We start from the raw sequence: 25,374 nt of genomic DNA on the forward strand, positions 1-25,374 counted from the left end.
CAAAATTCTTTTTTTAATTACGACTTTTAAATTGTAAATTTACGAGAAAGAAAGTCATAACTGTGGGAGTAAACAGTGTTCCATACGCCCCCTCCTTGAGATGAAAAGTCCCGTTTCAACATAAAACTATAAATAGGAATGAAAATAGTCTGTTATATTAGCATTTGGCTAAAAAATCATTCAACTGCACATTTACACAAAATACTAAACCAGTATTTAAAACAGCACCAAAGCAGATGGTAAAGACACACACTTTGGTGTCAACCCCTTTTAAACACCACAGAAGAAGAAGAGGAAAATGGTGGACTCTGCTGCTGAGTTTCTCTTGGAAAAGAAAAAATGATAGTGTTTAAGGCAGTAACAGGTGAGTACAAACACCTGAAAGGTAAGTTCATGCATTTATTTAGCCAAATATTATACAATACATGTTATTTAGCCAGCTCACAGGAAGGCTAGCTGTTAGCTGCTAACATTTTAGCTGCACAGTCAAAAAAACAGATGATTTATATTCCCTTCTTTTCTTGTTGCTCATCTTGGACAGTTTGACTTAAAGGCTGGAAAGTCAGGTAGAAAGAAGAAGCAAATCTGGCTGTTTTAACTGTAAACATTTTAGGCAAACATGTGAATGAATTGGTTTGCTAACATATGTCTGTATAATTAGTGGAAGGGGGAATGTGTTTATTGATGACTTAGTTTCTGTAGTTTGAGCGGTTATAGAAATAAGCAGCAAATACAAGAGTTTTTGAGTAAAACTAGCGACTTGTTTGCTAACTGTTGACTTGTTTGCTAACTGTTGACTTGTTTGCTAACTGTTGACTTGTTTGCTAACTGTTGACTTGTTTGCTAACTGTTGACTTGTTTGCTAACTGTTGACTTGTTTGCTAACTGTTGACCTGTTTGCTAACTGTTGACCCGTATGCTACCTGTTGACCCCTTTGGTAACTATTGACCTGTTTGGTAATAGCTGACTTGTTTGCTAACTGTTGACCCGTTTGGTAACTGTTGACCTGTTTGCTAACTGTTGACCAGGGGGTTATTCCAAAAAGCAAGATTAAACTACCTTGACTTTAACCCTGAACTCTGGCTGAAGTCTGCCTGAATTTACTTACTCTGGGTATGTCGCTTCCAAATGACCGGATATGAGTTAGCGTAATTACGCTCGACTTGGTAACCCTGGGTTAATGCTCGTACAGGGCAAGTCTGATATCTCGAGTCACCATGGAAACGCGTGGAGAACAAAAGAGAGCACTATACTTCAGTGAGACGGAGTTGGAGATTTTAATGACGGCGTATGAAGATTATACGTCCATCAAAAAAGTAATACGACTGCATCATCAGCAAAAGAAAGAGTTTCTGCTTGGAGAAAAATAATGGACAAAGTAAACGCAAGAGTTTCTGATCTTAGATCCAATTACATTGTGATGTTGTTTATACAACTTATAAAACTTAAATGAATTGATTCAATTGGTGACAAGTAATTGAATGAAATTTATTCAACCTAATTTCTTATATCTATCCAACTCAATATTTATTTATACAACTCAAATTTACATAGTTATCTAACTAAATGGCCTATTACTCCAATTGAATTAATTGTTTTTCCATCTTAATTTATTGTATTTCTTGAACTCTCATATGTCTAAGTTAGAGGCTGCAGATTTTCTAATTTTTATAAAATTTAAATAAATGATACAGTGTGGATTTACAATACACACCCTGTATTTAATTACCATGACTCTCACTGTAACTTCAGTTCTTTTACCATACTGTTGCACTAGTGTTGCTAAATAACCACATCATCCTCTCCCTCCCTCTCACTCATGGTGCATAAAGCATTAAACATAACAGGGTAAAATAACTCGGCAAAACACAGTAAAACACCTACAACTAAACATATTTAGACAAAAACCTACACTTGTACCCAAATCTGTCCAGACAGGCAAAGGCAATGGTATCCCACAATTCCTTGCGCTGCCAATCTAACAGCAGCACCAAAGTTACACCTACTTAATTGAATTAATTTGAATGAAAATAAAATAAATGTATGATAACTACATGTTATTTTTAAGTTGACTGAACTCAAAAAAATGATTTATATAAACTGAAGCAAATCATTAAGTTAGATCAATGTAAAAAGTTTATCTTTCCAACATCCATATGTGGTCTTATCACCCTCTCATGGTGGAAAAAGTATTATCTGAGCTTCTTCATCCAATAATTATCTTCAAATGGACACGCCATGCTCCTTCACCTCTCTGAAAACAAACTAACTTTTAACTAAATCTGCTCCAGACCAGATTATGTTCAGAGCATGAGTTTCTATGGTAACTTGACATACCCTGAATCATACCTCCGTTTTTGGAACCGAAAGCTGAGGTTATCCGCTTCCTTAGCCTCAAACTTACCGTGGTAACTCGCATAACCTGCTTTTTGGAATACCCCCTGTTTGCTAACTGTTGACTTGTTTGCAAACTGTTGACTTATTTGCAAACTGTTGACTTGTTTGCTAATCCCTATACCTATTGGTACCTGTTGACCCGTTTGGTAACTATTGACCTGTTTGGTAACTGTTGACAAGTTTGCTAACTGTTGACCTGTTTGCTAATCCTTGACCCTATTGCTAAATGTTGACCTAGTTGCTAGCTGTTGACAAGTTTGCCAACTGTTGAACTGTTTGCTAACTGTTGACTTGTTTGCTAACTGTTCACTTGTTTGCTAACTGTTGACTTGTATGCTAACTGTTGACCTGTTTGCTAACTGTTGACCTGTTTGCTAATCCTTGACCCTATTGGTAACTGTTGACCCGTTTGCTAACTGTTGACCCGTTTGCTAATTGTTGACCCGTTTGCTAACTGTTGACCCGTTTGCTAATTGTTGACCCGTTTGCTAACTGTTGACCCGTTTGCTAACTGTTTACTTGTTTGCTAACTGTTGACCAGTTTGTTAATCCTTGACCCTACTGGTAAATGTTGACCTGTTTGCTAACTGTTTACTTGTTTGCTAACTGTTGACCAGTTTGCTAACTGTTGACCCGTTGGCTCATTGTTGACCTTTTTGCTAACTGTTGACCCGTTTGCTAACTATTGACCCGATTGGTGACTGTTGACCCGTTTGCTAACTGTTGACCCGATTGCTGACTGTTGACCCGTTTGCTAACTGTTGACCCATATGCTTCATTATTCATTTACTCCTCATTCACACTTGTTGGTAACTACTGATGTAGACTGACAGAGGCGTGGCATTGACAGAGGGGGAAGACTATCCAATGCCCCAGATCTTAATGCAATTTAGACACATGCTCACTACGATTCATCATCCATTTGCCATGTAAAAATCTGATAAAAATGAACATTTGACAAAGTTTCTTTATGAATCCACTGTGTTCTGATTATGAAAATTTGATCATTTATAAAAACTAAATCTAGTGGGCATTAATGTACACAGACAATCTGTATTTGATGCAGAGGTAGAGCGGTCGACCTCTGATTGAATAGATGGCAGGTTCGACTCGTGCCTTGCCTCCCCATAAGTCAAATTGTCCTTGGTGCCAGTGTTTGGTAGTGGAGCCGCCATACGTGTGTGATTGGAATTGTGATTGTAAAGCAACTTGAGCCTTCACAGAGGGTAAAAAGCGCTATGCAAGTATACGCCTTTTACCATTTGAGGTGTGCTAATAGATTTGGAAAACATCTGAAGTGTCCGCTGAACGCTAGTGTTTGAACGGTTTTCTGCGGTGGAGCAGTGTTTACAATGTTTACACGTTATTATCTAAAGCTATTTACTTGCTGTTAATCCTTGCTGCTCCTTTTCAGCACGTTTAGTTTAAAATATTTTCATTCTCTAAATTAAATGTTTGTGAGAAAGTCTGATCCACATGATCAACACCACAGGTCAGACTCCGGGCCTCGAGAGTCGGTGTCCTTCATGTTTTCCAAATAACCTGCCAATCAGCAGCAGGTAAGGCGCCGCCCCTGAGACCCGGAGTCTGACACCCCGATCAACACCGTCCACGTGTACATCTGTGTACCTGAGCCAGGGCATCGGGGTCCATCGCTCTTGATCTAAGAGAGTCGCTGAAGCCATGCTGCCCGCTGCAGGAGCGCCGAATGGGCGTGTCTTCCGGCTTCCTGAACGAATCGTGTCGGCTCACCGTCATGGTCACTGCGGCAGAGCGGCGCCGGCGCTCTGGGCTGTCGAGGGGCGGGGTCATGCCCTGACTCCTTCCCAGCAGCAGCTCTCTGGGGCTGAAGTGACCTGTCACCGGGGGAGAACTCCGCTCCATCACCCCGCCGTTGTCGTTGGAGCGGCAGAGAGGGCGGCGGAACAGACCGTCGGTTCGCTTCCTCCTATGACTGTCGACGGAAAATCAAATCAAGGTTATTTCAAAAATTATGTCATACACTGGTCATTGTTTTTATATGAGAGAAATGCTCCTATCTAACATCAGATGAAAATGATTTGACCTTTAATCAAAATCTTTCAAGACATTTTCTAATGTAAACATTTTCTGGATATTTGATTAAATCTAGATCTGGGTGATGTACCCCCGCCCTACTTAAATCACAATATTATATCGGGCAGCTCAAACACCAAAACTCAAGAGATGACGGATGGCCGCCTCAGTAAAACCTTTATATGAATAATAATTGATATTTACAAGCAAACTGCTGATAGTTTGGATAGTGGTTGTCATGGCAGCAGGTTTCACAGAAATGCTTTAACTGCAGCAGATTTGGAAGTTTTTAGCCCAAGAGAAAAACTCTAAAAATGGTGTTCTAAGAAACCTCGTCTGGAAGGAGGTGTGTTTGAATATCTGTGGTTCTGTGATCCACACATGGTCCTTCACCGAGCAACCTGTTCTGATCCTGGTGACACATCAGGCTGAGATGATCCTCCTCCACGTTCATTCATATTCTACACCCATCAATCCAATAAATAATAATAAATAATGGAATCAAACTTTCTTAGAAATTTTCAACATCATTTCTCCCAAACTACTGATTGATTCTCTTAAAGTTTGATTTCTTTAATGGTTTTCGCTAAATGTTACAAATATTTTGCTACATTTGTAACATTTTATTACATTTAGCTTTATTTTAGATTTTCTTTTTAAATATTTTGCCAAATTGTATGACATTTTGTCACATTTTACTACAGTTTTCTTCATTTTACAGCAGTTCATTAATAAGGTTTCTTTTTAGATAGAAAACTGCTTTTTAGTTCATTTTTAATGTACAAAAATAAACTTACATGTTCTTTTTCTATCATTAGTTATATGATGTATTATTTACCTAAGCAAACTTACATTTAGATTGTAATTTTGATCTCATAAATTGATATTAAATCGCATTAAATTGTGAAAGATGTGCTAATTGAGTGTTTCTGCAGTCATGGCTCTTCTCTGCTTTCAGTTTCCATCAGGTTTTAATCACTCGGTTTCCTCTGGTCTGAGTTTTTGGCCACACAATCACCTTAAGAAGCTAAACTTGAGATTAATCCGACCTCTAATCAGTCCGTTGTTAGCTTCACAGAGATAAATCCAGAACAACGATCAGGAGGTTTTGGTTTGGTAAATTATGTTGCAGCAAAACGTCTTGGTGACGAATCTGTTTGTGAAATTGGAGCCACGTTTGTGAGGAATGTGCATCTGTGGGCTGCTGCTGCTGCTGTCCAGGCATGATGGACAGCAGGAGGAGTCTGCAGATGCTGCTCCCTGGAGAGCCAGATGTGATCCCAGACTGAATTTGGCACAGAGACAGTGCTTCCTCTCATGATGGGGGAACTCTTGCTGCACCACAGACCTGTTGTAGTTGTCTGGCGGTCTGATGTCGGTGGGGGAGCTCAGCTCGCTCCTGGACCTCTTGTCTTCAGTGCTGCTGCTCCCCCCATCACTGTCAGCCTTCTGACTGAGCGTGTCGGACATGGAGTCGGTCCTGAGGAGACAAACCTCAGTGTGACTGCTGAGCTCCCAGAGGGAGGACGAACTCTGTTCAGATCCATCACTGCAGATCATCAATATGTAAAACAGCTGGATCACTGGATTAGCTCCATTCAGGACCTCCATTTCCTGCTTTTAAATGTTCATTGTTGAACAAACACACACAGTTTAAGATATAATTATGGAGCATGAAAGAAGCAGTTGATCACATTTCATATTCCACAGAAACATCACAGCAAATCCAACACTTCAACCCATTTCTGACCATTTAGTTGTAACCACAGGGACATTTGGAGAAGACATCATTCACATTGCAGCGTTTTCACACCGTGTTGTGTTTTTCATTTTGGACGAGTACAAACCATCTGGGGCTGTGCACTCGCCTGTCCTTCACCACGATGTACTGATGAGGCACCAGGCCACGGCTGCCGTTGTGTCGGCCCTCCCACCAGTCATGTGACGCGCGCTGGAAGAGCTGCAGGGACGCTCCTTTCTTAAAGGAGAGCTCCCGGCCCGAGCGGCCCACATAGTCAAAGCGGGCCACCGCCTCCACTGCCTCGCCCTCTGTTGTAAAAGAGAGGAGGAGGAGGGAGAACCTTAACCTGCCATTCAACACCAAAAGCAAGCCTTTTCTATTAAGTCGGATAAAGAGGTGAATGAGACAAGGCGGGTGGGTGTGGAGAGGGAAGGAGGAAATGTGGTGATGTCTCCATGGTTGCAGTTGCCGTGGCAACGCCTCTCCACCAGGAAGAAGCGCAGCAGGAGAGTGGGCGATTGTGTGAAGGTCGAGGGTCAGTCGTACCCTCATCACTGGTCTGGGTCTCGGTGCCGGCATCAGGTTCGGCCTCCTCCAGAGCTCCTGGCTCGCTGAACGGACTCTCGCTGCAAGAGGAGGAGGAGGAGGGAGTCAGGCAATGAAGCAGAATGTTCATTCAGAACATGAACAAAGACTGAAGGCGGCGGGAAGACGCTGACAGACACAGCAGTGCCAGGATTTATTCACACCCAGACCTGACGGCTTTTAAACCAGTCACTCATTCATAACACAAATGAACATCGTCTTCTAGCAGTATTGACTCCGCCCTTTGGATAAAAATCATCCCCAACAAAACATTTCTCTTTTTTTTTTAAATCTACTTTTGGGTCCTGTCAACAGAAATATGAGTGAAAAAAACTAAAATCATAAGCATGACCTTCCTATAAGGACACCAAAACGTGACACAATTCTTGAAGTTACTACACTTCACTACATTTACAGCAATATTTAGCAAAAATTTGCAATATTTACTGCAACATTTTACTACATTTTGTTACATTTTACTACATTTTGTTACATTTTACAACATGTTGCAAAAATTAACTACATTTCGTTGCATTTTCCTTTTATCTTACTACATCCTACTGCATTTTACTACGTTTTGTTGACTGCATTGTCTTACATCTTAATACATTTTACTACAGTGTAAATGCTTGCAGACAGAAAAAAACAATTCTAATCAGCAAAAAAACTGAGTTAAGTTCATGGAACAGTAGAAGTTGTACTTAAGTTTCACATTAAATAAACCATGTTTTTGTAGCTTTTAGATAATAAGTAAAACCAATTTTATTTTTATTACCAAATATAGTTATTTGTTAATTGCAGTGCAAAGTTGCCAGAGTTCAAATAGTTGAACTTTTGCAGAGCTTTGCATTGCGTCAAACAGTCAGGGACTCCGCTTTGCCCCTAACGTGTTGATGATGTCATCAGTGGTTGGAGCTCAAAATCAATGGAGGAGAATCTGAGGATTTATCACTGATGTTTTTTCTCCTCCCGAACTCTGATATATTTTTATTGGTACGGAGACAATTGTTAAAAAATGTCTCCGTACCAATAATTCTATTCTTGCTTTTGTTTTTCCCTCCTCGGACTGATGTGGGACAGCAAGTCGTCAAACTGCGTCACAGAGAGACTGAAGTGCCGCTGAAAGCGTCTGTCCTTCAGATGCCGGTCCTGCAGTAGATGGTAAACATCGCCGTACTGGGAGAATCTCTGAATGATGTCATGAATCCAGACATGAGACGAGACTACCAATGCTTTAGTATAGCTCTTCAAAATGAATAAACCTGATCTGTCATCAATGTATCAATGATAGCTCCTCCAACATGTGGCGTATAGTGTCAGGTTTATGAACAGACCTACCAGTACTGGTCTCCGGTCATACATTTCTCATAAACAGGGCCTGGTAGCTCCTTGGTCTGCGGGAAGATGTTGTCATGGTGCAGGATGACCGTTTTGATGACCTCGTTAACGTGCGCCTGACAGGCCACCTGGTCCAGGGTGTCCGGTGTCGGCAGGAGGGTGGGGCCAAAAACTATGGCCAGGTTTCCGGCATCCATCATGTTCTCATCACTGTATTGGGACAGACTGTAGAAAAGAGGATACAGCGCCAAAACGCTACTTTCACTAAACCATCATTGGGGAAAAAACCCTACAACCCAGGCAATACATTTTATAAGCAACGAAAGTATTTGGATATGTTCATATGCCGTGTAGTTTCCATGGCAACTATTACCCACTGGTAAATCATCTATCCTACAAATAACTTCAATAATTTATGTGAAGCTGCCATAGAAACCATTCTGAGTGAGGAGATTTTTTGTAACTCTTGGACATCTGAGGTAGAAGCTTGTCTGATCAAGATGGTAAAAGTTTCAATCCATGTTCTGAAAGCAGGCATTTATATTAGAAGTATTATGATGTACAACTGATCTTGGGAGGAGGGGAGTGGGGTGTTATTTAGACTTTGGACTAAGCATTGACTGTATTAGATTAGTGTCCCCTCTGAGTCAGGATATTTTTGCTGTAGCGCAAATTATTCAAGCTATAAACTGGCCAATCAGATACCTCAATTAAAGTAGGTGGTCTCGCGTAGAACGTTTCAAGTGTTTTATTGATGGATTCTCCTGAACCCACTTTCAGTGGCAGGGGTGTGGTCTTCTCAAATGATCACTCCTGATTGGTGGGATTTGTTGCCATGGAAACGTAGATGAAAGAAAAACTTCCAGGTTGAATGAACGTCAAAATGAAAAAAACAAAACAAACCCAGCTGTTCGGACCAATTGCTGCTTACTGACCATTTCTGGTTCCAATATGGCGACGGGTGCATTGCAAAAAAACAGCGAGGGAATAACTTAATTTCGTTGGAACTGGAGGAACGTCTATGGGTAACGTCACACTCACTCGGTCCAGTTCTCTTACACAGTAAATGGGACTAACTCAACTACTGAAGCCATCCTTGACTTTAAGACAGAAAAAGCTTTGCCATAATGGAAGTAAAGCAGCGGTCAGACTGTAAGTATGAGGAACTCAGCTTTGTAGATTTAAGTAGATTTAATTCCACAGCACATTAAAACTTGGTGGATTAACACTTGATTTAGTTTTTGTTTTGTTTTATGCCTGTGGGGATTTTGGTGAAAAATCTGATGGGATCACAGAGATTAGGTTAAAGGCAGCAGGAGTTACCGATTCTGATCTTCTCAGTGGTTTTTGTTCAAAGCTTTCACACCAATATGATGTCTTCAGACGGTTGTCTCTGTGGAGGATTTAGTGCATAATTGCTAAATGTTTGAAATTGTTGTAGTAGCTTTTTGTTGGCCTTAAAGATGAAAATGTCTTCACTCTGCTCAGAAGTCCTGGTTTAATAACGTTGTGGCAAAATGAATTTCTTAGCGTTGCTAATAAGCAAACCAATTATTGCGTCTGGTGGATCTCACGCTCATCACACTGCCTGCTCACACCTCCTGCCTCTCCGCCCTGTTCTCTGCTCTCCGTCTATATTTATTTGAGAGGCTGCAAAAACAAAATGAGCTCAGATTTATTATCTCTACAAGTGTGCTCTTCTGTCCCCTCTCAATAATGCTGCTCACACCCATCTTCAGCTTTGAAACCACACGGGAACTCTGGGACAGGAAGGAAAATGGCAAATAATCACCAGATGAGAGCGGCTGGTTTAGTGTGAGAGGATACTCACTGGTTGAGGAAGGCGAACAGGTATCGCATCACCACCAGTGTTGCTCTAGGGACGCCCAGAAGGATTTTTCGGATGCACTGTGCGCGTTCGTACAGGTTCTCTATTCCTGCAGTGAGAAATATGCAAGACGAGGTGATGGTGAGTCACTCAGGTGCCATTACAAGTCTGTAACTCAAGTGACACATCCTGTAAACAACAGCCGACGGCCCAGAAAGGCAGACAGCCCCAAATCCTGCCACAAAAGAGTGATTAAAAAATACTAAGGGGAAACTGGGTTTGTGGGCTGAGGATAGAGAGCTGCTTTGATGACACTCACTGATGCAGGACATGAGGTCATTAAATCTCTCCTTGGGAAACAGAGGGTTCTCCAAACCCCTGAAGTAGAGCTTCAACACCCCAGCCACTGAGTTGATATCATGGTTGCTCTCCTCATCAATCAGCGGGTCATTACCTGGATGAAGCCCAGGAGAGACATCGTCATTCATCAGGTACAGGATGTCAGTCGGGTGTTCGTTGGGTTGACTTCTTACCTCGTTCGAATGAGTTCTTAATGTCGTTAACCTCGACCTGTGACCCTGACACCCGGAAAATTCCCTGATGCTGAAGACCTGTCAGCAGAGACGGAACATTTTTATGTCCTTTAGCAACAACAACTAACTCTACACAAGAGCCAGAGCTTTTGTAGAGTTCAGTAACACAACATCTCCTGGAGAAAATATCGTCAGATTTCCATCCACACCGACTTGTGAGTTTCACAAAGCAATATCCTGCTAGTTTGTAACATCTAATGATTCTATTCTTTCTTTGTTTTCCAAAAACTAAACAATTACACCTCCAAGGTAAAAGGTGACATTTACCATGTAAGTTGATGTATCGAATGCAGCTCTCCACAAGAAGCGGTATGGCTTTGGTTGAGTCCTAAGAAAAAAAGTCAGAGCACCAAATAAGTCTTTCTTTTTTATTTTAAATAAAAATTTCACTTATTGCATTTTAACACGGAGCAAGAACAAGACTTCTCTAAAAGGGAACTAAAACTATTAAACATCATTTAAAGGAAACAATGCTGGTAGAGCAAATATATGAAGGTGTTCAAATGGTAGAAACTTGTCTCTATGCAGATGATATCTAATTCTAATTAAGGAGACACTAATATTTATTAACTAAGAAAGTATCAATTCTTCCAAAAAATGATCTTTTTGTTTAGATTTTTGCCCTGCGGTTAAAAATTAATTCAATTAAAAAAAATTGAAAACTACCCAGATAGAATGCAAAATTAACAAAACATACAAAATATTATGACAAATAATCCTAAAAAGTAGAGGCTTATATGCAAAGCAAGTGATACTGAAATAAAAAATACAAAAATTAAAGAACATTTTATAATTGGATGCCAAAGGTGTAAAAAGGAAAGGACAAAACATAAACGAGTTAAAAAAAAGTCAAAGAAGTATAAACTTAAGGTAACCTAAATACAAAAAAGAAAGGCATAAGTTGACATTAAACACAATATTTTTTTAGTAAGCCGTTTAATAAAACCTTTTTACTTCTATTTTTATTTCTTTGCTCAGTCTGCTTCTGATCATCCACACTTTTATAAATTTTTACACTTTTACAATGCCGTACATGGAATGGCCCTGTCCTAAATCAAAGATCTCATAGTTCCTTACCACCCAAACAGAACACTTCATTCGCAAAATGCAGGACTGCTTGTGGTTCCTAGAATTAGTAAAAGTACGGTTGGAGGTAGAGCGTTTAGCCACCAAGCCCCTGTTTTATGGAATAAACTCCCAGCTCATGGAAGAGAGGCCGACTCAGTTTCTACATTCAAAGTTAGACTGAAAACATTCCTCTTTGGACAGGATTATTATCAGACTACCTAGTATTCAAAGAATATTTAACTTAACGTTAATGTGTTTAAATTAAACCTAATAACAATAACTATTTGTTGTTAGTAGGCTGCTAGAAGTTGAAGCTGGGGTAACTATGGTGCACTGGGGTTCTGTCCTCTTTTCTCTTCTACTTCTACCCTTCCTCTCTTCTCTATTCTTGATCATTATTCATCATTTAGTTCTCCATGCCTCTGTTTGGTGCAGTGATTCATGTATTGTCCCTCTTTTCCTCTCCCCTCCTGGGGAGTGGGAGTGCTTCCAGACTCCTGTTGGCTCATCCGTGCTCCTGTACCTGAGCGTGTACCTCGTTTCTGGCTCGCCTCTACTACTGCTCCTACACCTGGCTGTGGATCCTGTCTCCTGCTCGTCTCGCGCCCCCACCCGTCCCCCAACTCCATCTGGATGAAGCTCGTCTGCTGGACTTTAAACATGTAGTTGTAGAGTTAGATAAGTTAATTCTTCTCTAAGAGTTCTGGTAAATCGCCTGTCCGTCCTGGGGGAGGATCACTTCATGTGGACACCCCTGAGGTTTCTTCTTTCTTTCCGGAATCTGTTTTTTTAGGAGTTTTTCCTTGGCGCCAAAGAGGGTCAAAGGGCAGGGATGCCAGTTTAGTTTAGTCTGTTTAGTTCAAGTTTAGTATTATCCTATTGAATTCTATGCATCTATGATCCTTTTGACTATGTTTACCTTACAATTACCGGTACGAAGACCACTGAGACGACTATAGAAATAAAATTGAATTGAATGCATATAATACAAAAAAGATAAACTCACCAACTAAAGTAAAGTTACTGACACTGGCTAAACGTAATGATTGATGACGACATTTCTGACACCAACAGCACAAACACAAAAACTCTGCAGCCACACTGAAACTCTACCTGGTGCTTGCTATGGGAGTTCTTCCGCCCACGACTGTGAGGAGCAGAGGAAGGAGAGACAATGTAAGAGGAGCGCTTCAGCTTGACAGAGTGTAATCTAATAATGTGGGAGGAGACGTAAGACATCATTTGTGTAAAATGGAAATGTGCACTGAGAGGAGTTCTTACCTTGTAGTTAGCAGTTCAGATTTATAACCTGCATAATAAAAAAACACGAGAAGGTATGAAGTTGCAGAATGAACCTGGAAGAAGCAGAGCTTTGAGTTTGGGTGTCTGTCAGTCTTACCCTCCGCTAAGGCCTTCTTTAAGGTGTCGTGTTTGGCCTGGAGTTTGGAGATGAGATTACTTCCCTCCAGATACTCGCGAAACTTCTGAGGATTGAACAAACCAGCAGATGCCAGACTTAAAGATCATCTAAATCTGAGCCCTGAGGGTTTTTATCTGTTACCACAGGTTATTTGTTGAATATAGTAGGGGAATAATTGTTCTTTTCCCTCTTAAATTGTCGGTCCAGCTGTTCTTTTAGCCTCACATCTTGTTTTCTTAAACGATCCAGTACAGTTTCAACGATTAGTGATTTTCTGGACTGTCCTGGTTCTGACCAGCCTATAGTTTTATTCATCTCATTTGTTTGCTGCAGTTTTGTGATCTTAGAAGATGGGTTAATGCAACCAAACCAGTCTTAAATAATGATCATAATAAATGTAGACAGGAATGTTCGGATCTTAAGGAGTTTGAAGATGAAGCCCAGCAGTTCACTCACATTGAAGTAGAAGAGCTCCGTCTCCTGCTGGTTGGCCCGTCTCTTGGCCAGACTCGGTTTGTTCAAGTAGCCGTCCGACACGCTGGACTTAACGGACTCGGAGGACGGGCTGTGGGTGAAGCTTTGAGAGACGTCGCAGTCATCCAGTACTGTCATGTCCTGGAGGGTGGCGAGGGTCGCTCCCCAGGTCTTCTTCACCTGAACAGAAAATGTGCAGAAAAAGTCATTGTTCACTGTCAACTTCATTACTAAGCTAAATTTGAGCCGAGTCATATCAAATTGACTTTGGTAGAGGAGAAAAAAAACAAACTGAAGAAGATTCTTGATGACAAACAAAACGATTCAAATCTACTAGAAGTCCAGTTGACAAGATGAAGCTAAAAAAAAACTACATCTGGACGACGGAGAGCTTTCATCCACCACAAAGCTGAGACTTTTTACATTTCTTACAAGTCAAATTTTGAGTCTCTGGCTACATCCAAGTCATGTTTACAAAAGTCCCAAAGCACAAGTCCAAGTGTAAAGTTAATGTTTTAAGCTACAGTGTAAGTTCCAGTTCTTGAGGCTTGAGTCCTGTTTTAGAGTCATACCTCCAAACCAAGTTACAATTCTGTAATTACAAGTCCAAGTGAACTTTCATTAACAAAGTAGGAAGGCTCAAATCCTGGTCTTGCTTGGAGTCTAGTCATCTAAATATCAAATACAGAGAAATCCTAAGACAGAAATCCTTTTTAGCTAATTTGGCTTTAAGTCCTAGAGGGGCAAGTCCTTCAAGACAAGGGTTTCAGTTCTTTGAACTGGAGTCCAAGTCAAGTCCGGGGATCATACGTCCCCCATCACGAGTCTCTGCTCAAAAATCAAAGTCACGTTTTGAGACTCAAACCAGAAATGTCCACAGGAATGTTTTGTCTTCCTGGTCCTTGAGATCTTTCACTCTACTTGTGTTCTAACTATCAGTTCTTGTTACCAATTAGCGAAACCCGGTGAAAAGTTTTTAAAAATTTAATACAGCCTCACATGCATGTGACTAAGGCTTTAAATTCTGACCTATTCAAACGTACCCGACTCTGCCATCCAGCAATGCAGAATTCCAGATGTAGCTCTGCTCTTTGCTGGCTCATCATAAACGCATTAATAAATCTCAATTCATGAATTATAAATGATAATTGTTTAAGCGTTTCTGGTGGCGTGCACCCGACGCCCCTCTTTTTATGTGCCGCATAAGCGGTGCTGGCATTTACAGTAGGGAGAACGCATGCAGCATGCTTTTATTTTCCTTTTATAAGCCAGCCGTGCTGTGAGCTGCTGAGACATGAACCTTGTGAATGGTGAATCCTGTACGCCGAGTGAGCAGCTCCCCTTTGTGCTCCAGCGCCAAGCCCTTCTCAGACGGCCCACCTCTTTTAGAACCTACATCTGCTACATTGTTCTCTCATTAAAACTGTATACATTACCACACCTGCTATTACTTAAACATCAGAAAACCAGCTGCTTGATGGATCTCTGAGAGTTTGTGAGATGATTGAAAAATCAGTTAAGCACCTTCTGGACAAATCTATGTGGCGCTCACCCAAGGGTTAAAAGTTTGATCTAAAAATCTTAACAGCAGGAAAATCTTAAGGCCTAATTTAAAATCTATGGAGCTTGTGTCTGACCTCCTCGTTTTCGATCTTCAGGGATGCCAGGCGGGTCTGGAGCTGAGTGAGGCGGAGGGTGAGCTCAGCCTGGACCTGAGGCTGGGAAGCAATCTGGGTCACCTGACAGAACATTAGACCGGAGCAAACATTACCTTCTCATTTATTAGATCATCATATAGTCATAGTGTGGGTGAGAAAATGATGTGTCTGAATGCTTGATGTGGGAATCGAACTCGTACTGACCGTGTCGCCCATGTGGGCCTGGAAGCTGAAGCGCTGGGCCGGGCAGAATGTGGTGGGGTACAGCCCCAACAGACGCTGCCTGTCCCGGGCTGGGTCCAGATTCTCCACGGCCCCCTCCAGCACCTCCAGACCCGCCCTCCTGGAGGCTTCAAGGCTCAGTTCGGCTGATAGGTAGGTCCTCAGAGCCCTGCTTAGACTGGAGTGGTACCCTAAGTCACAGCACTGAGGAACAGAGAGGAAGATGAGGAAATGAAAGCTTTGATCCAGTTGGTGAGAAGCAATGTTGGAAATGTCACTTTAAAAAAGGTATCAATTATATTCAATACTTAACCCAAGAGGTTACCAGAAAAAAAGTAACTATTTTTAAAGAAAAATAAGTTTCTTTGTGTCAAATTTAGATTTTTCTGATCAGTTTTCAGTGGAAAAGTAAATAATAAGTGAAATATTCATGTACTTGTACATAACCTTTAATAGTATACAACTATGTACATATGTTTTTTTGTATATTGGAACATATTTTGCAGAAATCTTGCAAAAAAAAGTCCAAAAAAAAAAAGAATATTTCAAATTTTGATAGGACAAACAAACCGATAAATGGATTCATCAAAGCGTGTTAAATTTTATTTGCTTTGTAGCTTGACTAATCTCCCAATAAGAATTAGGATAAAGCTTTTGGTAAAATATTCTTCAAATCTTCACTTCCTTTCTATCTGCACACATAAAACTCGAATTGAGTTTCCACAGACATCATATCTGATACTCACGTCAATAATGTCAGGCAGATCGTGGATGTAGTATTTGAATACTGAAGCATTAGTGGCTTCCAAGGTCAGCAGATACTCATTTCTGGCCTTTAGAGTCTTCAGTTTGTTCTCTGAGTACTTTGCTTTTCTCTATTGGTGAAAAAAAAACAGACATAAAAAAATATAAATATTGACCGTTAGTTTATCTTTCATCACAGTATGATCTTTTTTATTTTTATTGGATCTGGTCAAGATCTCTGTTTATCCAAACTGATAAATACTACTTTTCACAAATAATATATTTATCTTTTGATCAATAAATTCTATTCATGGAGGATTGAGATAAAATACTCCCCCTGTTCTTTTTGTCTGGGAAAACTTTGGTCAAGTCGTTAGCTTTGCAGATGATCCTCCGTTCTATTCAACGTGTCTGCCACACATTCTGGTTTTGTACCAAAGACCATTTTCATCACAGGAGTTCCACTTTAAACCTAACTTTTCTAGTTGACTTGTTGATCAAAAATTTTCTCCATCAACTTCACCCGTTAAAAGGTAGACCACAATGTAGAACCGTTGACTGTATGAGAACTGGAGCCAGTTAGTATAACGTCACCCATAGAGAATGGTGGATGTCCGGTTCCAACCAAATGAAGTCAATTCAGTCGTCATTTTTGTGTGATGCGTACACCGCCATGTTGAAGCCAGACATCGTCACTAAGCAGTGATTGGCTCGTGTTGGGATGAGTCTACGTTTCTATGACAACCGCTCTTGCTAATTAGGAGGGAGCTTGTTGGAAATCCACACCCCTACCACCTAAAAGTGGTCTACATGGAATCTGTCAAACATTTTAAACACTGGACATAGGTGCCTGCTGGCCCCCACTTCCTTCTATTAAGGCATCTGATTGATTAGTTTATGACTTGAATAACTTGCTCCACAAGAAATAATATCGTTTAAAAAAATGGGGATTATCAAAATTACTCTTTTTTTTAGAGTGAGTAACTGAATAATGCAAGACGTAGATGTGACGCTATCTACTTGCTTTAGGAATACAACTGTTGTAGTCCTAAAAAATTAGCTCAGAAAGGAATAAAAATATCATGAAAAACAGAAAGAATTATATCAAAAAGTTAGAAACACATTTCTCGAAAAAAAAAAATGGTCTTAAAATTCAGTAAAAAAATATCAGGAGAAAGAATAATAGCACAGAAAACATTGAATACAATATGCGTCCACTAGTTGGTGTCTTGTTTACCTTCTCTCTCATCTTCTCCATCTTGCGAGCAGCGTTACGCCTCTGGTGGCGCTCCTCTATTCGCAGGCCGAACACGGGCTCTCCGCCTCCGCCCGTGCCTGACACGCCCTTCACGCGTCCCTCTTGACGCTCCGCCTCCCGCAGCTTGGCCTCCGCGTTGATCATCTCAGCATGGTACATGTGGTAGGTCTTCATCACCTAGGCAGCAGCGGCAGCCCATAATACCACAGTCAGACAAGAGCCTGCAACACTGCAGTCAGCCTCCATGCCGTGTCCTTCTCAAGGTTATCAGGCTCACTTTAATCTGATTTGTTGAGGTTCAGATGAAGAGATATCAGAAACCTCAGCGGTTTCAGATTTGAGGTTCTGTTGCAAACGGTGGATTCTTCTCCAAAAATGTATGTAAATGAAAGCAGCCAAAGACTTCCTCACAACTTGATTTACATTTGGAAACAATCTGTTCTGAGTTAAGAGATTCCGTCTGCCGCTTTTAGAATCTTTTATGCTAGACTTTTTTCCATAAGGACTTGGCAAACGTTTTTAGACCCAAAGAAAGGAGAAAAAGATTCTTTAAAGAGAATTCAAAGTACCTTCAAAATGAGTGACTCTTTGTTTTGACACAAAAGTCATAAAAACCTGCATTGAGATCGAAAATTTTGATCCAAACACTGAAAAGTTGGGTTCCACTTACCGTGTAAAGTTCGTTTAACAGCTTCACAAGGTCCTCCTGAAGCTGAAAGATGATTTCTTTACTCTGAGAGACAAATACAACAGAAATGATTACAATAAGCTAAAGCATTTAGAAACAACAATGTCACATCTAGTTCACCCATTTCATTAACTCCATAAAAAACTATTTTATTAGAATTAATAAAACAAAGTGTCTCTTCACTCGATTGGTTTTTGTCCCAAAAATGTAACACAAGTTTAAAAGCATATAAAGATCACATCTTGTATTTATTTATTCATTTTGTTATTAATAACAAAAGTTTTTGCTCATGTTTATTTATTGTTTAAACAGTGAATTGTTTTGGCTGCCATTAGAACGGTTGTGTTCAACATTAAATAAAGAAATTCAGCCTTTACCTGCAAAAAAAAAAAAGCGATATCGAGCATTTCATCAGAACCTGAAGCCGGCTGTCAGGCACGGCAGTGTGAGAGCGATGATGTGGGCTCGTCTTCACTTACATGAACCGAATCAAACTTTAATCTTCTCAGGTTGGGTTTGTCCAACGTGAAGCTTCATTCAAAGTCATATTTAGTTGATTTTGTCCCAGAAATCCACAGTGATCCAAAAACAAGAGCAGATTTATGACACGACAGCTAAATACAGAAATTGATGTTTGGAGGTGGTGGAAAGTGGTTCCTTGCTATATCTCAGTTCACCTTTCGCTATCTTGGCGTCTCGCTGTAATATTTTGCGACTTTTGCATGTTTTTTTTTTCATTACAGTGCATTGTGTTCTGCGTCCTGATTGGCTGTAGATATTGTCAATCAATCTGATCTGTGCTGTCTCTCCTGGACAGAATGCTTTCAGTTGGCCAAATCTATATAAATCTCTATTTGTTTTCATTCTATAATCCTGGACTTGTTTTTTTTTTTTAACTTTGAGAGTTTAAAGTGTAACAATGTTCATGTCTATCCGATAAAAGTGGATAAAGTGTGTAGTGAGGAGTTTTCCTCTCAAAATACTGTAAAAAATGATGATCAGTTCATGGATTTCATCAATCGCAGATATTTTTTTTTAGAAACTTAACTTGTTTGACAAACGATGGGCATCTTCATAAAAAAAAGACTGTTTTTTTTGTACATTATATTGTTGCTGTAAACATTTGGATTCAGATTACAGTACATTTCGTGTGTTCTAGTTCTCCAACCTAAAGCCCCTGGTCAGTATGAGGATTTAGCTGGAGAATCTCGCCTCTGCTCCTCACTGAAATGTTTTCTTCAAGAGTTGATTTTAATGAAAAGTAAAGTCAGCACTCCCTTGGGCTGCGGCGGCTTGCTGTGGACTTTAACAAATTACACTCACACACAGGCTCAGCCACCTCTAACTTTAGCGGCACCTTCATTATTAATCTCGGTTCCGGCTCGTCTTTTATTCATGGTAGCTAAAGTGCACCGGCCGCCAGCAGCTATAAACAGTAAGATCTCCATCACTTCAGAGGGGCCTCTTAGAAACTCTGCTCTAAAGGGAGGCAGACGGCTGTGTGGCCATGACAACGCCAACAGCCCCGTGGCCATGGCGACGAGTGCAACTGATCTGCTCTCAGTGGGCGTTATGGGAATGGGATTCATTCATCCTGGGATTCCAGTCATTTTAGCATAATGCAATATTGATGCTGCCACATAACTCCTTCCCCAAACCGCTCGGCTTTCTCTGCAGCCGGCAGGTTCAGAGGAGCAGAGCTCGTTTGTTGGCTCCAAACCACTCATCAATAATGTTAGCTTAACTAATCTTTAGAGAAAACATTCAAATCGAAATATTTGCTGGTCTAATCAATACTTTTTCTGAACTTTTCAAAAGAAAAACACCAAATGTATTAAAGTCACTTTACTAGTAAAGTAAAACTAAAAGAATCCAGACTGGATTTTGAAATGTGTCTTTGTAAGACGTAATGCCGGATGGTTACAGGGATAAAGCCCAACGAGGTGTGGATTATCAGTAATTACTGAACTTCACAGAGGTGACAGTTGGTTCTGTGAAGTTTGTTAATTTCTGATAATGCACACCTCGCCGGGCATCATCCCGCTTGTATCATGGTCAAGAAAAATGTATTGAAACATTTTTTGTATTTAAATCTTGTTATTGGGGTCATTGGGTCACTGGAGCCTATCCTAACTAGTGTTGGGCAAAGCCAGGGTACACACCCTGAACAGTTTACCAGTCTCACATTCACGTTCTCAATTCAGTGAGACCAATTAAGCTATGAAATATTGTTTTTTGACTGTGGGAGGAAGCCCGAGTCCCCAGGTTTGGTTTCAATCAAACTTAATGTATAAAGTATTTTAGTACTACAGTAACACTAAGTGCTTTATATAATTAGGACATCAATATGTAAATAAAACACAGTTAATGGCCTCAAGCCCAAAACCAAACATAGTAAAACATAAAACTGCGTATGGTCCTTTAAATTATCCAAGGTCACCTTTCCTTGTCTCACTCTTTCCTGTTTTTTAGTGCTATTCAGCATCCTTTTCCTCTTTTTTTAACAGCGTATTGTGTTCTGCGTCCTGATTGGCTGTAGACTTTGTCAACCAGTCTCCTCTGCGCTGTGTCTCCAGTACAGAATGTGTTCAGTTTGACAAATGTACATGAATCTGGTCTTATTTTTCTATGAACTTCTGAGAGTTTAAGAGAGAAAAGTGTAAAAATCTTCATGTCTGCCTGGGAAAAGTGGATAAGGTTTTTCTGTGTTTGAGGTAAAGCATTTAGCTGTTAGCATTTGCAGCATTTCTTCAGCTGAGGAATTGATTTATCCGGATGTTTCTGAAATAAACAACCCTCCAGAAGTCGGTCCTTCTAAACGGACTTCTGGGTGCTAATGGTAGAAAAGCGCGACACTGACATGAAACCCGGCTGGCAGGCTCACCCTCTTCAGCAGCCGGGCGGAGTCTTCACTTATGTGTGTGAGGCGAGTGATGACGTTGTTCAGGTAGAGGTCGCTGAGGGTGGCATGGTCCTTACTCTCCCTCCTCACCTGAAGAACAAATGAAGGTGTGGTCAATGACACGTATGGATGTTTCATTTTGGGGCTAAAAAAGCTTCTGACTGACCTGGTTTAGCAACAAGTACCAACAGTTGACTGGAGAGAGCAGGTTCTGGTCCTTTCTGCCAAAACAAAGACGTATAGAAAATGCATTCAGTCCTGAGGTTCCACATGTACCCGTATAGGGGGGTTCACCCATGTGGATGCTGGGGGTTTTTGGGTTGTCTGGGTCTCTGGAGGGTCATAGAGAAGAGCGGCTGCATCTTAAGCAGTACAGGTGTGTCTTACAGTTTCCTTCAGCCTCGTACAGCCACCTTAAGGTACGTCATGAAAACGGAACGTACCATTGTTGTGCGTGTGGTAAGTGTGAAGTATTTGTAAGGATAACGGTAGCTACATGAACTTATGTCGTTCAGGTGATGCTGTTGTGCGCTTACGCTACACTCTAGCTGTTAGTAAGATGCGAGTACTGGCTCTTTACTGACCTCATGCAAAGGGTCAACGCACGGGGTGTGCACGTGATATGTGAGTGCCCGTAGGACGTCCACGCAAACTAATCTCCGATTGTCTCATTTACTTATTTATAACCGTCAGAATGACAATGTAAAATGTTACATACGTATTGTTTTTTAGCAGCCTGCTAATTCCTTTAACCTTAGAAAGTATGTTTGGCAAGTTTAGAACTGAACTTTAAAAATACCACAGTGTCAAAACAAAAGTTAAGTTAATCACAATGGTGTAAATGTTCCAAACAAATAAACCCAGAGTGAAATTCTCTGCCTCTGTCTGCATTTATGAGCACAAACAAACAAGAATCTCAGCATAAACTTGATTCCGCTGTCTGTGGGAGGGGCAGAGTTACTGGCAGCAGCGTTTGCTGATTGTTAAGTAAAAATCATAAGAGTCTCACATTGATTTTATTTCTTTTCAATAATTCCTACAATATGTGTAGCTGCATCACTAGCCGTGTCTGAAACGGATTTTCAATTATAGAATCTAAACTGAAACACTTCTACTTACAGAAAAGACAGAGGTTTAGGGGTTGGTTGTGTAGCTGTGGATCGTTACTCGGGTGGATTCAATTCACAAACCAAACCACGATTCTTACCATTAAACTAAATGTATTTGATTAAATGCTATACATTTGTCTTTTTACTGGATGTTTGAACATCAAAATAACACGTATTTAATTATGTATATCTATATTTGGGACAGGAGATCAGAATCAACAAAACATAGCAGATAAAACTCAAATATTTCAAAAATAAATTAATGATTTTTATCACTTTAAACAATGTCAAGGTTTTTATGTCAACTTCCTGGTTAACTCCAGTGGTAAACAAAAGAAGTTTACTAGATTCATAAAGATTGCGAATCAGTGAATCGCAGATATTTGTACTCAAACTTGTGTGAAAATATCAGAGTTTTCTGATACCTGTTACAGCCCTGCTTGGTTGTTTTAAATTAAAAGCCAATGATGTTTAGATGTGAATCAAGAGGGAGGAATTGGTTTAATCTGCGAAGTTAACATTGACTGCTCACACAGCAGTTTACGGCGTTTCCTCCTTAGAAATGATATAATAATAATGAGACAGGTGAACCTACTTGTATTGCTGATGGTCCTTGGTGCTGCGAGTTTTGGCCATGAACCGCTCTGCCAGCTTCTCCAGGTTTCTGGAATATTCCGTTTCAATCTCGGCTTTCTTCCTGAAGAAGTCCTGCAGGTCCTGAAGCAGCTGGACTCGCATCTCCGTCTGCTGCTCCAGACAGCGCTGCTGCTCCACCAGCTGCGTCCGCACATCTGCATGTACACCAACACAACGCCGAGTTACGGGATGGGAAAGTGGACCCCGAGGGTGGCACCTCTGAGAAACCCATAACATCTGAATTTTTTTGAATCCTCCAAAGCAAATGTTGTGTTTTTGTAAGGCAAAATGAAAAGTATCGACTCAACAGTGATGTCAAAAAATATGAAACATCAAACTCTCATCAGTGTCCAAAGAAAAGGACATAATTCTTGTTGGATGGTCACGCCCCTTTCACTACACGGAACCTGTCATTTAAACCTTTTTGAACGTTGGACGTGGGGGTTGATTCTCCTATATTGGTTGGAGCGATCCAGTGTTGGAAACCATCACCTGCCTGGTTTTTGGTGGAAGTTGGACTGCCGTAGTTTCCTTTTATCATCTCCGTTTGTTGCTTTGATGGACAGAATTTGCTGCCAAACAGCCAAAGGGTTTATCTTCAAGGTGGCTGAGCGATCCACCTTTAATTGAAGGGTTGCAGGTTTGGTTCCCTACTTACTCACCTGTGTGTTGAAGTGTCCTTGGGTAAGACACTGACCCCCCCCCCCCCCCCCCCCATTGCTCCTGGTGGCTATAACATGGAGCCATGTACAGCAGTAGAGCTGCCATCAGTGTGGGAATACACGAGTGAAGGGAACTGGGACTGGACGGTACTTTGGGCCTTGACCCTTTAACACCAGAGACGCAGACCACGACACCTAAACAACACTCATTCTTTTGACATTGTGTAATTCTTTGACCATTAACACGATCAACATGAATCAGCTGATTCACCAAAATACAACACATTACTAACATACTGTGAAGTATTGCTTAATGGCGTAAAGCGGCTTTTCTCCATGAGTGAATTACATTGATTGAGTTGCAGAGGTTGAATAGTTATGGTTGTAGGGTTAATCAAGGTAGAAAAGCACTATATAAGCACAATATTTACAATGTGAGAGAACCCGAATGTCATCTCGTCTTTTTCAGGCGATGCAGTTCTTTAAACTCGTGACCTCCAGCTCTCTGTGGAGATGGGTTGATGGTTCTGTGTGGCGTCTGCAGAAATGCCAGCTTTGTGACGGTCCAGTGTGGAGAAAAGACAACTGAGATGCTAATCAGGTTTCCTCGCCTCACCTACAGCCATTCTGAATGTTCATTGGATGATGGGTCATTAAGGATTTGTTATTTACAGGTTTAAACAAAAATCAAGGCGTTATTCATTTCCCTTAATAGTGAATTTTCTAGGACACAGTTTCTTTAAAAACGGCAGGAGTTCATGAGAAATTCACCTTTGATTTGTGTGTGGGACTGTTGGCATGGAGTTAGCACGCCCTCTTCTCCTCATCCTTCTGTTTGCACTCTCTCCCCCTGGCTTACAGCCCCTCACACCTACAACCTAACATTACTGCTGCAACAAAAATGGTGAGGAATATCAGATCTATCCATTCCAGCTCAGACGAGGAAAACAAAGGCGTTCGTGGATCTATTTGTCTGTAAGTGGATGATCAGAATGGAGTGGAGCAGCATATTTTCTGCGTCACAAATACGACCAAACGGCTTTTTTTAAATCTCCTGATTCACAACAATTTGAATAAGATAAATATGCAGAAATGCAATTTCAAGCAAGTTAAAAACACCCAAATTGTTTTATAGTGTGGGTCTTTGATGAATAAAGACCCACTTATTTCTGTGTTTTTGCAGCAGAGGCCGGGCGAGCACCACAAACACAGGAACCTCTCTCTCTCTCTCACAGAAAGACACACAGCAATCCCCAGTTAATTCATATAATAATGAATTTAAAGTCGTGGAAAACAACCTTGGACCCTCAGCTTTCCATCTGACAGAATTGGTTTCTCTTTGCATTAATCAATATTAAAATAATGAACAGAATATTAAAAAACCCTGAATTTTAAATAGAATTGGTTCATATAATTAGATTATCCTGCAGCATTTATGTAGATGTGGTTGGATGGTCATTTGCCTCCTATACCATCCCTCCATCCATGTGTAGATGAAGGATGTGTGTTTGTCAGGAGTCACCTTGGACGTTAGAAAGCCTGACTCTGAATCCCTCCTCTGCCTCAGTCGGCGGCTGAAGCCCGGCTGCACGCTCCACTGCTCGCCGTTTCTGCAGCAGAGGCCGGGCGAGCACCACAAACACAGGAACCAATCTTTCTCTCTCTCTCACACAGACAGACACACAGCAATCCCCAGGGACCCCATCCACTCCACTACCTGTTGTCTTGGTAACCACACACTCTGTGTGAACCATGTGATGAGGAAGGTGAGGAGCTGGCATCTGCCGCATCGACTCCCAAACACACGGCGTTCTGTGGGAGCCACGGCGCTCTGAGGAGAACTGCGGCGTCCGCAGAACCGCGCTTCCATTGTTGCTCATGTCTGAGCCTGGCTTTATTGATTGTGACATCACTTTGCCGGTCTTTGCTCACTAAATTAAAATGGCTGCCGTCTCATGTTGGACTGCAACACTTTCATTGAGATGAATGGGAGCT

General features: G+C 41.0%; 1 protein-coding gene and 1 long non-coding RNA gene across 3 annotated transcripts in view; one reads left to right on the forward strand and one right to left on the reverse strand.

Annotated features, from left to right (window-relative positions):
• The window catches only part of srgap1 (SLIT-ROBO Rho GTPase activating protein 1), a 34,065-nt gene that overhangs the window by 3,523 nt on the left and 5,168 nt on the right, over positions 1–25,374 (reverse strand). Inside the window, exons 2-22 of one of the 2 annotated variants that reach the window (XM_020714085.2) lie at positions 22,677–22,872; positions 21,139–21,193; positions 20,955–21,062; positions 18,053–18,115; positions 17,362–17,559; positions 16,127–16,255; positions 15,363–15,584; positions 15,138–15,239; positions 13,483–13,680; positions 13,006–13,090; positions 12,888–12,915; positions 12,720–12,753; positions 10,806–10,866; positions 10,479–10,556; positions 10,265–10,399; positions 9,949–10,054; positions 8,118–8,342; positions 6,741–6,820; positions 6,301–6,502; positions 5,802–5,933; positions 4,028–4,352 (exon numbers count right to left, since the gene is read on the reverse strand). In XM_020714085.2, coding sequence (XP_020569744.1) covers positions 4,028–4,352; positions 5,802–5,933; positions 6,301–6,502; positions 6,741–6,820; positions 8,118–8,342; positions 9,949–10,054; positions 10,265–10,399; positions 10,479–10,556; positions 10,806–10,866; positions 12,720–12,753; positions 12,888–12,915; positions 13,006–13,090; positions 13,483–13,680; positions 15,138–15,239; positions 15,363–15,584; positions 16,127–16,255; positions 17,362–17,559; positions 18,053–18,115; positions 20,955–21,062; positions 21,139–21,193; positions 22,677–22,872 — 2,762 coding nt within the window. The remainder of the gene's footprint in view (positions 1–4,027; positions 4,353–5,801; positions 5,934–6,300; positions 6,503–6,740; positions 6,821–8,117; positions 8,343–9,948; positions 10,055–10,264; positions 10,400–10,478; positions 10,557–10,805; positions 10,867–12,719; positions 12,754–12,887; positions 12,916–13,005; positions 13,091–13,482; positions 13,681–15,137; positions 15,240–15,362; positions 15,585–16,126; positions 16,256–17,361; positions 17,560–18,052; positions 18,116–20,954; positions 21,063–21,138; positions 21,194–22,676; positions 22,873–25,374) is intronic. The other variant, XM_020714086.2, reaches the window with a different exon arrangement.
• Positions 171–25,335, forward strand: LOC110017606. The gene is made up of 3 exons (XR_002293044.2): positions 171–364; positions 23,849–23,980; positions 25,054–25,335. It is a non-coding gene; the product is annotated as an uncharacterized LOC110017606 (long non-coding RNA).

The sequence above is a fragment of the Oryzias latipes genome, chromosome 23, assembly GCF_002234675.1.
Source record: "Oryzias latipes chromosome 23, ASM223467v1".
Lineage (NCBI taxonomy): Eukaryota > Metazoa > Chordata > Actinopteri > Beloniformes > Adrianichthyidae > Oryzias > Oryzias latipes.